This window comes from Vitis vinifera, chromosome 8, assembly GCF_030704535.1.
Source record: "Vitis vinifera cultivar Pinot Noir 40024 chromosome 8, ASM3070453v1".
In the NCBI taxonomy this organism is placed as follows: domain Eukaryota; kingdom Viridiplantae; phylum Streptophyta; class Magnoliopsida; order Vitales; family Vitaceae; genus Vitis; species Vitis vinifera.
Window position 1 is genome coordinate 22,298,300 of NC_081812.1, and position 12,643 is coordinate 22,310,942.

The 12,643-nt window shown below is 37.0% G+C and overlaps 2 protein-coding genes across 3 annotated transcripts; one reads left to right on the forward strand and one right to left on the reverse strand.

Moving 5' to 3' along the window:
* Positions 1–924: 924 nt before the first annotated feature.
* LOC100265797 (pyruvate kinase, cytosolic isozyme) lies at positions 925–4,401 on the forward strand. Its single transcript, XM_002282343.5, has 3 exons — positions 925–1,397; positions 1,774–2,235; positions 2,314–4,401. Exons 1-3 carry the CDS (start codon positions 1,170–1,172, stop codon positions 3,124–3,126), a joined length of 1,503 nt encoding a protein of 500 aa, XP_002282379.2. The 5' UTR covers positions 925–1,169; the 3' UTR covers positions 3,127–4,401.
* Positions 4,232–11,796, reverse strand: LOC100247068 (uncharacterized). 2 transcript variants are annotated; one of them, XM_019221714.2, is made up of 4 exons: positions 11,544–11,796; positions 8,166–8,858; positions 5,873–5,913; positions 4,232–5,780 (listed from the first exon to the last, which is right to left on the reverse strand). In XM_019221714.2, exons 2-4 carry the CDS (start codon positions 8,209–8,211, stop codon positions 4,773–4,775), a joined length of 1,095 nt encoding a protein of 364 aa, XP_019077259.1. In that variant the 5' UTR covers positions 8,212–8,858; positions 11,544–11,796; the 3' UTR covers positions 4,232–4,772. The 2 variants fall into 2 exon arrangements, with proteins under 2 accessions (XP_019077259.1, XP_059595289.1); XM_059739306.1 differs by having other exon boundaries at positions 8,166–11,436; positions 11,544–11,786.
* Positions 11,797–12,643: the final 847 nt, after the last annotated feature.

Consider the following 12,643-nt stretch of genomic DNA (forward strand, 5'->3'; position numbering starts at 1 on the left):
AATTATCTGGTGGACTCTCCTAGCTTTATTCTACCTATCATATCAACTTTCAATTCGGATCACAATGTGAAACAATGATCAAGGTCTAAAGAAATCAGATTTAAGTATAAAACAGTGAGATAAAAAATCTTGGTATTATACATAGTTGATATTGTATATAGACCAATGAATATTGGTGCCTAAAAAAGTGGGGTTTTGTGGTATAGTAAGACCCATACGAAGAAGGGCCTGTGAAATGTTCTTTTCATAGCTTGCTGTCAGTTAAAAAATCCCCAAGAGGTGAGTGGAGAATGGTGGAATGGAGAGATGCTCCATGACCACAACCAATGTTGCACAAATATGCATTTCATTATTCCCAAGTCAAGCTTATTTCCCTTCCAAAATGATTGGGTGCTGCTCGTCTTCTTTTTGAAGCATTACATCACTCCACCTGCGTTCGTGTCATCGTGTGTAGAGCGAATGTAGATGTGGTAGGACTAGGAACCCCAAAGGTTACCTGAATATTATTTGAGAACCAATAATAACAATAATGATAATGCTTCATTCATACGCATCGAATGAATGCCAACCCCTTTTCTTTTTCAGATGAAAGCACTTTTTCAACCTCAGATTGGGCTGAGTAGTGGAAGAATAATAATAATAAGCCCCCCTCAATCACAGCCTCCCAACAATAGTCGAATTTACCAAATTAATTTCTTTATACTTTTATTCTCGAATGCCATTTGTTATGTAACCTCTGAGTTTGAGGGTTAAAAGGGGGGAGAAAGGGAAGGGAATAGGTGCTTCCTGCTTGGAATGGACCAAGTGTAAGCAAGAAGATTTGATTATTCGCTTGAATATATTATTTGTGGGTTTTGTTAATAATGAACCAATTTCATATTTTTATATAAGAATCGATGATAATACAAGGAAGTAGAACATGAATAGGAAAAGGACAAGATTTGAAGGACAATTGAACTAACAATGACGCATATAAAGGTCGTTAGTTAGTAGAAGTACTCTATGCAAAGTGGGATTGGGACGGGGAATTTTATATATATACACATATATATAAGTTTGTAACTGAAGCAGCATTGTGGCTTGTGGGTTAGGACTTGGGCGGTGGACTGTGGAGAAAGCGCAAAGCTTTCTATATCTCTGTGTGAGTGGGGGGTGATTTGGTGTTTAGAATGGAGGGGGGAGGAGGATGGAAAAGGCCCAAGACAAAGATAGTGTGCACGTTGGGACCGGCGTCCAGGTCTGTTGAAGTGATAGAGAAGCTTTTGAGGGCTGGTATGAACGTGGCGCGCTTCAACTTCTCCCATGGCTCCCATGCCTACCACCAGCAAACCCTTGACAATCTCAGGACTGCCATGGCCAACACCGAAACCCTTTGCGCCGTCATGTTGGATACGAAGGTCTCTCTCGCTCTTCTCTCTTTGTTTATCTATCTGCATGGCATATTTCTGGTTCTTGGGACTGGGTTTCCTGAACCCATTTAAACCCTCTTCCCTTGCATTGCCTCCAAAATTATTTTAAAAACCCTAAATAAATTTTTGAAGAAAAAGAAACAAAAGGTAGGGGAAGGCTGAAGCCTGGTTTTGAATTTTCTTTCTTTCTTATTTTTGTTAATGCAATTTATTTGTTTCTTGACTTCTTCCCCTGTTTCCATCAATATATATACGTCATGACAAAGCTGACCTTTCTTGGTCCGAAGCAGGGGATATTACCAAAAATATTCCAGAGAATTCCTTTTTTTTTTTTTTTTTTTTAATTTGGATGTAAACATGGCAGGGTCCAGAGATTCGTACTGGATTTTTGAAGGATGGGAAGCCTGTCCAACTCAAAAAGGGTCAAGAGATCACCATCTCCACTGACTATAGCATCAAGGGTGATGACCACATGATCTGTATGAGCTACCAAAAGCTGGCTGAGGATTTGAGGCCACAGAGTGTAATTCTATGTGCTGATGGCACTATCACCCTCACAGTCTTGGCCTGTGACAAAGAATTGGGGTTGGCTCGATGTCGTTGTGAAAACTCTGCAGTTCTGGGTGAGAGGAAGAATGTCAATCTTCCTGGGGTTGTTGTGGACCTTCCCACCTTAACAGAGAAAGACAAAGAGGATATCTTAGAATGGGGGGTACCCAATAAGATTGATATGATTGCTCTGTCTTTTGTTCGCAAAGGGTCAGACCTTGTGGAGGTCCGAATGCTGCTGGCGGAACATGCTAAGTCTATCCTTCTCATGTCAAAGGTATGTTGAGGTTGCAAAGAACTCTGTTGAAGTATTTGCATTTTTGGGAAGGATATGACTAATTTTGTGATTTGGCAGGTTGAAAATCAAGAGGGTGTTGCTAATTTTGATGAAATTCTTGCAAACTCAGATGCATTTATGGTGGCCAGGGGTGACCTTGGAATGGAAATCCCCATTGAGAAGATATTTCTTGCACAGAAAGTGATGATATATAAGTGTAACATTCAGGGAAAACCTGTAGTCACTGCAACCCAGATGTTGGAGTCCATGATCAAATCTCCCCGGCCTACACGTGCTGAAGCCACTGATGTTGCCAATGCAGTTCTTGATGGCACCGACTGTGTGATGCTGAGTGGGGAAACTGCTGCTGGGGCATACCCTGAACTTGCTGTTCAAACCATGGCCAGGATTTGCTTGGAGGCAGAGAATTCACTTAATTATGGAGATGTCTTCAAGACAATCATGGAAACTGCACCAATGCCCATGAGCCCCATAGAGAGTTTGGCCTCCTCAGCAGTACGGGCAGCCAATGGGTCTAAAGCAGCTTTGATTTTGGTCCTGACCAGAGGTGGAACAACTGCTAATCTGGTGGCTAAGTACCGGCCCAGCATGCCAATTTTGTCTGTGGTAGTCCCGGAGATCACAGCAGATTCCTTTGATTGGTCTTGCAGTGATGAATCCCCGGCCAGACACGGCCTGATTTTCAGGGGACTGGTACCTGTTCTATGCTCAGGATCTGCAAAAGCTTCTGACAGTGAGTCAACAGAAGAGGCTTTGGAGTTTTCACTTCAATATGCAAAGACCAAGGAAATGTGCAAGCCTGGAGACTCAGTTGTGGCATTGCACCGAGTTGGAACTGCTTCTGTGATCAAGATACTAACTGTCAAATGAAATGATGATACATTTATGGAGATTTTGTCATGTGGGGTTGGTCCAGATTTTGCAGTGGCTTGTTTTTTGGTTTACTCTGAGACCAGATAGTTATAGAATGAAGTAATCATTCAAGGGGTTTTTTTTTTTTTTTTTTTTTTGAGGATTTCTACATATCATAGAAATCTAGGCTTTGATACTTTTGGGAAGATTTTGTGAATGGGTTTTGATTTGAGGAGTTCTAATGATACATTGAACTGAATCAAGAAAGATGTTATTAATTGATATAGGATTAAGTTAACCAATAAGTGCAAACCCAATCAGAAAATGCTTTCTTGGTTTGGCATGGAATCACTTTTTATATTCTAGAGAGGTAAAATATGGAAGCAATTATTTTTATGTGACTGATTTTGTGATAAAAATAAAAATATTTTTATTGGAAATGGATTATATATTGCAGGTGCTTATTTAAATATCTTTAGAATTTATATTTTTGTCTAGCTCTTGAAGGAAAAATATATATATATATATCTGATATACCAGATTATGATATTTTATTTATGTGAAGGAAAATAGGGCGGAAATGAGAAGGGGTGTTTTGGGAAATGAGAGGGCTATAAAATGAGGGGAGGGAGCCCTAGGGAAGGCCACACTACTTGATCTTATCAGAGCGGAGGGTTGATGGGCTGTAAGCGAGCGAGTCACCCACCCCTTCTAAAGGGGGCTGCCGGCGGCTCACTCTCCCTCCTTGCGTCCTTTTCCCTCTGCGATGAAGACTGCCCGCCGCCTGAGCATCATTGACGGTGATGGCTGCGCGGGCTCAACCCAACCCACACTACCATTTCACTCTTTTAATCTTTCTTCTTTTCTTTCTTTTTCCGATCTTCCCAATCTAATTCTTCTTTCTTTGTTTCTGTTGTTTTCCGATCTCTTCAAATCTAACCCGATTTCTGAACCGATAATTTTTTTCTTCTGCAAGTTCTTGTATTGGGCGGAGACTAACGATTGCCCTGTTTTATCAATTTTCTGAATTTTCTTTTAGTGCTCAAGAGTTGCGTTTTTTTTTTTTCAAGATTTTGTCTACAGTCTGGGATCCTCTAAATTTGTTCTTTGTTGTACCTGGCAGGAAATGAACGACATGTTGAGAAAATGTTGGATCGGATCGGAGGATGTCGTCAGAGAGAGCCCTGTCCAATGTGATTGGAAAATGTGTACAGCCAAAATTTTACATGTAAAATTATAGTTTGAACTTTGAAGGTCCATTGGGTGTTATGATATGTTTGTTTATTCCTGGAATGTCTTGCCGAATCGATAGTAGCAAACACATAACTAGGCTGAAATTTTCTGATTGTTGTCTGATTGATGCACATGAAAAGAAAGGCCTCAAAAATCAAAATGTGAGAATGGAATCCATGAATCCAATCACCATCGCCAACAACAGTAGCCAGAACTTACATTGATCGGAATTAATATTAAAATTGGTAACTTAACTCTTAAAACTAGTATACTTTTCCCAGATGCTTATATCTCAAGAGGGCTAAAAGGAAACAGAAAAAAATGAAAAAAAGAAAGAAAAAGAAAAAGACAGTTCAACACGCATGTAAAATCCTACAAAATTCTAATGTCACTCAGTGAAAACTACAATCAAGTGAATAACATAAATGAAACTATTGGACTGAGGTAGAAGATGATGCCCCGTTCCCATTCCTGCAGAAAACCTTTCTATTGAAGAAATCTTGACCCATTTTCCCTTTAAACTTGAAATGCTTTTTAAGATGATTCTTTAGCAAGGAGCCACTGCCCCCGTTTGGGCGAGGCACTGTCCAAAGCCACTTCCTTCTCACACTTTCTTTGTCATTGTCATTGCATGAAGCTTCATCATTCCTGTGGTTTCCTTGGCCACCACTTATCACAACCCCTCTGCTCCGCCTTACTGTTCTTAAAGCCATCTGCAAGGGTTCCGACACAGCCGGGGATTCCTCCAATGTTCCAATTGTTTTCAAGCACATGGGGCATGGAGGGTCATGAATCTGGGCCTTTGGGGTCATTTGCTCCAAGCATTCTGCATGAAACACGTGGCTGCAGGGTAGTATCCCAGCAATTGGCATGTCACTACCTCTCATGATTCGATGTGAACTCCATGGAGATTTCTGCCATAAAAGTTTTCCGCAAATTCCACACCTTTGATCTCCCACAGGACAGACAGGGGATCTCTGGCTTTCTACATCCATGTGCTCCGCCATGTCAAAGGTTTCTCCGTCAAACCCCATGTCAAAACTACTGGCACTGCTCCACCTGAAACCCTCCCTTCTAGAGCTCGCACTGGGATCAGGCGATGTCTCCAACTTTTGAAGCTCTGTGAGGCTTCTATGGAACTTGTGCTCAGTACTTGAATTGCTGTCAGGCCAATGAGATGGTGGGATCCGATCATCACTAGGTGTGAGCCTGCCAAGGCTAGGTCTCTCTGCATCACCAAAGGCTTCACAGTCTGAAACAGGGTTGCGAAACACTAATGGGTAAACAGGTTTTGACATAAAGGAGCGCCGACCAGAGGAGTTGCGATTGGGGAGAGAAAGAGACTGTTTTGTAGATAATTCCCACTGGCAAGACTCAGGAAGTGAGGATGGGGACCCAAAACTGTGAGATGTTGCAGATGCTCTAGCAGTATACCGTCTCTGCAAAACGAACATCAAAAGAGAGAAGGCATTCAATAGCAGTTTTTTTTTTTTAGGTTATATTTGTCAATAAAGTTGAAGCAAATAGTCACCTCGTTGGAGTGGGGAAGCCAAAAGGCCTCGGACCTTGATCCTGATAATGATACATTCAAAAAATAAACAAATGTAATTAGAATTTCACAAAGGTAAGGAACAATTCAAACAAGGCCAGACATACAACAGATTCAGTGAAAGTAAAGCTGAATAAACACAGATGAGCACAGGTACTCTCCAACAGTTATATAGCTAGTGTTTCTAAATTTGTTTTGACTCACCTCACAACATGGCAACTAAGTGAAGTGAAATCATGGGTCAAAGAAACTAAAAGAAATGTACAGTTGAGAAATTCAAAACAGATATTAGTAAGGTAAGCTACATATATACAGGGTATTGCTTTTTTTCCTCACATGCAACAACAGAGAATGGGTGTGAACAATTTTTAAGCAAAGAACAAATTGATGGAAGTAGTCCATCGGGTAACGATTACATAGTTAAAACAAAATTTATATATAAAAAAAAATCAGTTCAGTATTATGTCAAGAAAATCAACTATGGAATCCATTCTCTTACTAAGAGCAACTGCTGGAAAGTTTTAGAGAGGAAAAGAACCTTGACATGGTGTTAACTGGCTCAAAGAAACATAAATAAAATGACATGGCTTCAAGAGAAGTATCTAAAAAAATGGACATGATCAAGGACTGTAATTAACATTAGACAAACTCGAGGATCAACTGAATTTTCAGTCACAGTATGCCTATAAAAAAGGGTTTAAAATAAGCATATTAAAAACATGGTACAATGGCAATTTGTGGCAAGGGAGTGGCCAATGATTGTTGGAACCAGCAAAGTAGAGCAAAATGGCCAAACTAGAATGACAGAGGAAGTCTAGGAAAAGTGTAAAAAGGATCAGCGAACAACAGAGGTTAGAAACAAGGTCTATACAACCAATCTCACAGAAAAACACTATCAGCGCATCCTTGTACTTTTTTATATCTGACATAGAAATTTGGTTCTGATGAAAAAATGTACATTACTAAAGCAGCAGCACTAAGCCTCACGTTTTGCTTCAAAGAGCATCATAACAACTAATTAAAACCTTATTGACTTCTCTTGTCCTTTTTCCAACACTCTTGCTATGGTGCACAGGAAGTGCTTCCACCTCTCCATTTGAAGGAGAAAGACTATGACATAGAGAGGAAAATATTTCTCCCCTGTAAAGGAGAGAAAATGGAAGAGAAAAACAAGAAATAAAAGGCTGATGAATACACAAGAAAGGTAACCGTGAAGCTTTCCAGTGTCATCGATCCTTTCTTAGATAAGAAGTCAGCTTCCATGTTAACTTATAGAGAAATCAGAGCAAATCCCAGAAAAGAAAATTGACCAGTCTTTGTCAGTGGGGAATCTCCTTATAATGTAAAAATATCTGAATTGTGCCTGGAAACCCACTTCACATCAACAAGCTTGGCAAACAAGATGGCCATACTGAACTGGAAAAGATATAACATTTCCTCAACAATCTTTGCATATGCTTCTAAGACCTATATATGATTGAACACAAACATCAATGTTCAACTCAAAGCAAGTGGGAAAAGGCACTAAGGGAACTCTAGCAAGGGAGGAGGCTAAACTGGATTTTCGATCCCTTATGATGTCTGAGAGCTAAATTCCAGAGAATTTTGAACACATTTAAAACTAGACGAGGCTCTGAATCTAATTCAAGGTGGAATAAAAAACATATGTCAGCTATGGTACTTACACTCTGCAAACTTTAAGAGGATGGAAGATGAGAATTTGTAAGAGAAGCAACAAAATGGACCAGGGCTTCAAGGCCCATCATCAAAAAAAAAAAAAAAGAAGGACAAGGAATCAGACATATACTCCATGAATTGTTGAGCTCAATGATATCCTTATTTTCCAAGTAAAAATAAAGAACACCACAACATGGTGTTTCATTAAAGATTTTTATAAGCATAGGATGTTAAGCTAATCATCAATTCATGCAGAGATCTTCCATGTAGGATTTTGAGCACAGTTGTTCATTCCCTTTGATGAAACAGTAATAATTATTAATCCATGTCTGTTTTAACTTCTGACCATGTAACTGTTTTCAAAATCCTTCTTTGCCATTCAAGGAATTAGCTTGAATAAGAAACAAGCAGCACTAGAACCACTTTCAAAGTTCATTAAAACAGCCAAAGAGTGCCAAAGTCACAAATATATGTGGTTGCTTGCACCCCAGAAATTCTGGGAAAGGCATAAGAGGTAAACCTAATTTCCCTTTGCAAAAGTGATCCTTTGAAATATCAAATTATGCTACATCTACTAAGAAGGATCAAGCTGACTTACCTCCCATGGAAGAAGTAGCAAACTCCCCAAGATTGAATTTCAGCATTGGTGAGGTCCAGCGGGGTGCCTGGTAATTATCAGGTGGACTACCAGAATAGGAAAGTGCACCGTCAGACACAGAATGATGATGGTTAGCATACCTATCGCTGTCCACCCCACTTCTGTTTTCTTTGCTATTTAAGGAAAATGATGAACCATGTTCTGGAGCACCATAGGACCCATGAGGCAAACCGTCTGATTGCAATCTACAATCCCATGTCCGCAATGGAGGAGGAGAAAAGCTAGAGTTTGTCCGCCATTGTGGTTCTCCATGATCTGTGGAGTGGTCTCCACCTGTATTTGTTTTTGCTCCATGTGGCCCAGCGGCCACACAACAAAGTGCACCCGTGTTAGCTATTTTCTATTGGCAACAGTAAAGAAGTATCGTGATCTAGTGCAAGCCTATCAAGGATTGAAACCAGTATTTCTCATCAAAGAAAAATTCGACTGAGGTTAATAACTTCCCAGCAGAGTGAATCCCACAAGTTGGACTATTGAACTCTCATGTTACAATAAAGCATATACACGAGCACTTCAAAATCCACTGGTGATTGTGCAACTTTCTGGTTAAATTTACCACTCCAGAAGACTCAGCTTGTTGCTTGCTCTCCTGTTGCACTTCATTCAAGGCAGCATTCCATAAAAGTATTTAGCCTGAGAGGTGGAGCATGTTAAGACCAGGACAACAAAGTCCCTAGCTTAAAGATAACACGCAAAAGTGGCATAAAAGAAAGGGCATTATGTACCAGTGTGGAGTGCAAAGCAATTTATAAAAGGGAAGAGAAGAAAAATCCTGAGTTCTCTAATTAACAACTAACCATAGGGTTAGATAAATTCAACTAAGCTTGCAAGTATTAAAATTCCAACTATTTTTATTCAAAACCCTGTTTCTCATGGAACTAAAACAATCCTCAGGCAATTCCTTAAGTTCATAGTGTCTAGCAAATGTCACCAGAAAAATGTTCTTTATTTTGGTACTTTTTGTAATTAAAAAAAAAAAAAAAAATTCTTTTGAAATATCTTTAATATAATATATTGTTGTATTGCCTGATTTTGCAAATGGAATCAAAGAATAAGAAGGATTCAAGATCTATCTCATTGGTTGCATTTAACATCGATCGTGCAGAGGTTTTACAGAATATCACTCACAGATTTAATTTAAGTCCATTAATCTATATATGTAAATCATGTATTCTTACTGCCTAGCCTTTTTGGGGCATTGTGTATATTTCGTGTGTACTGTTTTCACGTTTTTAAATGTTTATAATGTAAGCCCTCTTATTACCTATAAAAAAATCTGTGTATATCATGCGACCATATGTTAGACTTATTATATACAGATTTCCTCTCAATGGACAGAAGTATCAACCATCATCTACACAAGCTGAGTGGACAGAAGCCTCCCCTCTCCATTTTACATTATCCATATTGACTACAGTTTCTTGTAGATACCATAGATCACACAACATATTATTCTTTTCCCAATTGCAAACTAGTGGTGACAACAACATGACAATGAGACAACTATTTATCCTTCTTTTTCCATGCAATATAAATCGATTACAAAGCCTATATTGTTTTCGTCTCCCTAATCTTTTTTTTTGTTTGTTTGATAGGTAAAAGAAGCTATCATTCAAAGGGCCAATAAGGCAGGAAAACCCTATTATATATTATGTATATAAAAAACATCCCACCCATCAAAAGGCAAACAAACACCGTATCAGTCCACCTCTACCAATAAAGCAGTTAAAAAAGAGACAAATTCCACTCCCTTAAATATCAATGTCTTTCACAAAAGAGTTTCTGCCATGTGGAAACCCCATTATTTGAGGGGCTTAGGTAGGCTCTGTTTGGATTGACTTCTTAGAAGTCAAAAGCTTTTTTTTAAGCTCAATAAGAGCTTCTAAGTCTGTTTCGTTGATTTTGTTCAAAGAGCTTATGACTTATAAATAAATAAATAAAAACTTAATATGGAAGTTAAGAAAATGTTACTTATTGTAGAAGCTTTATTTTGGCTTATGTAAGAAGTTCTTTCATATTTAATAAAACTTTTATAATACTAATGTTGCCATTTGAAAATTATGACTTTGGCTTCATCTTCCGGTTAAAGCCAAAAATATGAAGCTATTCCAAATGATGCCCTATAAATGTAGGGGAAAACATTAAAAAGTATCAACTTGAAGCTATTCCAAATAATGCCCTATAAATCTAGGGGAAAACATTAAAAAGGATCAACTTCTCAACAATTATGGCAGTCTTAACTCTCAACTGTGGGATACCAAGTGAGCTCTAAGAAGTTAACAAGAGAACTTGTTCATTATCACTTCTAAACCTATCTGACAATCAATGTGGTTTTCTGGTTCAATGAACCATGGCTTTATGCATTGAACAGTGTTCTATATTTTCTTGCATTGGGTGTTTCATCTCACAAGCATCCTATATAGTTAACTAGGGCAAAAAACTAATATTTATTCAATTATTAGAAGTTTCTGGGAACAATTGAGAGGCATTTGACCAAGATTCATGTGGTGATCAGTTCAATTACTGAATCTTTGAGATTAGGATACTGTCACCGAAGTTGTGAGACCATAACTACAGACTATCCCCTTACAAATGATTTGTGACAGCATTTTACCTCTTTTTTTTTCTAAAATAAGACATCAGGGTTGAAGAATAACAACTACATGCACTGAGGCAGAGGGCCTGATGGATCAAAAAACAATAATTTTAGACAATAATTTGCAATTAGAGAAACTGACAAAAAGTCGAAACAATTTACATCATTTGATAATTATATTCCTAAAAAAAATGTTAGGCAGGATTTTAAAATTTAGTGAAACCTTTTACGACCGACAATTTATGTTCACAATGGGGACAGTGGAGGACAACACTATCAAATTCAAAACTAATCACCACTGAAAATCTTCAACCCCTTACCTGAAGACAAAAAAAAAAAAAAAAGGAAGGAAAGAAAGAAGGGGGAAAATTGAACGCATACACGAAATTTCAAGTTTTCAACAAAAAGAGAAAAAAAAAAAAGGAAGAGAAAGCAAATATCACTCAAACAAATCCTCAGAGAAAGATAACCACGAGAGTTGCGGAGATCCTAATGAAACGAAGCATAAATGACAAACACAAAACTGATGGAGAAGATGAGCCAACTGACAAAGCTTGACAAAGCAAGCATAAAAGAAACAATTTCAAAGCAAACATAGGAACACGGAGCTGGCACCTGAAACACAAAAAGGAAAAAAAAAATGATTTTGGGACAAAGGAAAGTCCCAGAATTATTGGAGGAGAGAAAGAGAGAGAGAAGGAGAGGAAGAGACACATCCATACCTCGAAATCTGTTGGGATTATTAGGGTTAGGGTTAGGGTTAGGATGATGAAAAGAAAACCCTAGCTCCGGAATGATGATGGGCGGCGATTCTGTAATGCGAGAGGAAATATTCTGCCTTTTTTTCTTTTGGTCTGTTTGACAGAGAATGAAAGCCGTATTATTGGGTAATTATTTAAGTGAAAAGAATAAAATACGCTATCCACCTATTCACTACTTCATACTCTGCTCCAAACATATCAATTTCCCAGATTTGGATCACATTCATTACTGGGTATCAATCATAAAATACTCTCGCCACATCATCCTCCTCCTTTAAATAATATTAATAATTTCTTTTTAATCTGAAATTCATATAGAATATAATTTTTTAAATTTAAATTTTATTTTCATTTTTTTAAATCTGAAATTTGTGGAATCTTTTTTTTTTTTAATTTATTTGTGTTCTCCCTCAATTAAAAAAAAAACACCTTCATCTTTCCACTTGTATGCATTAATTTAATTCAAATCTTATTCAAAGATAAAAACATATTTTTAATTACAAATAAATTAAAAAATAAAATCATAAATTATATTTTTTATAAAAAAGAAATACTATTTTAGTATATGTTAAAAACATAAAAATATTAACATCTTTCCTTTTTTTTTTTTTTAAGAATAATAATTATTATTAATAATATTTTATTTAAAATAAATAACCAACCAAATTTAACATTTTTAACAATAAATAAGTAAGGTCTTTATTTAATACTCAATTATGAATATAATATTTTAAAATATTTTGATTTAATATGTAATTAATTAAATTGGTTTTTTGAATTCCATATTATTCTTAAAAATTAAAATTAATTTTAAACCTACTATATATTTAAGATAATCAATATAATCAATACTCAAATGATCATATAAGCATGCAAAGAACACAATATTTTTTTTCTACGTGGAAAACACTTACACTAACTGTTAAGATAAAAATCATAGGTTTAAACTTCGAATCTAAGAATATGTTTGGTACTGATTTTAAAAAATGTTTTTAACATTTTTAATGTTTGAAAAATAAATATTTTCAAGTTTAGAAAGGTCGAAAACAATTTTTAAAATT

Excerpts from the sequence above, each read along its gene's own strand:
- LOC100265797 (XM_002282343.5), top strand. The coding sequence starts at position 1,170 with ATGGAGGGGGGAGGAGGATGGAAAAGGCCCAAGACAAAGATAGTGTGC. Across the intron at positions 1,398-1,773 it reads CCGTCATGTTGGATACGAAG|GGTCCAGAGATTCGTACTGG; the intron begins GTCTCTCTCGCT and ends TAAACATGGCAG. Across the intron at positions 2,236-2,313 it reads CTATCCTTCTCATGTCAAAG|GTTGAAAATCAAGAGGGTGT; the intron begins GTATGTTGAGGT and ends GTGATTTGGCAG.
- LOC100247068 (XM_019221714.2), bottom strand. The coding sequence starts at position 8,211 with ATGCTGAAATTCAATCTTGGGGAGTTTGCTACTTCTTCCATGGGAG. Across the intron at positions 5,914-8,165 it reads TGCTACTTCTTCCATGGGAG|GATCAAGGTCCGAGGCCTTT; the intron begins GTAAGTCAGCTT and ends TATCATTATCAG. Across the intron at positions 5,781-5,872 it reads GGCTTCCCCACTCCAACGAG|AGACGGTATACTGCTAGAGC; the intron begins GTGACTATTTGC and ends TTCGTTTTGCAG.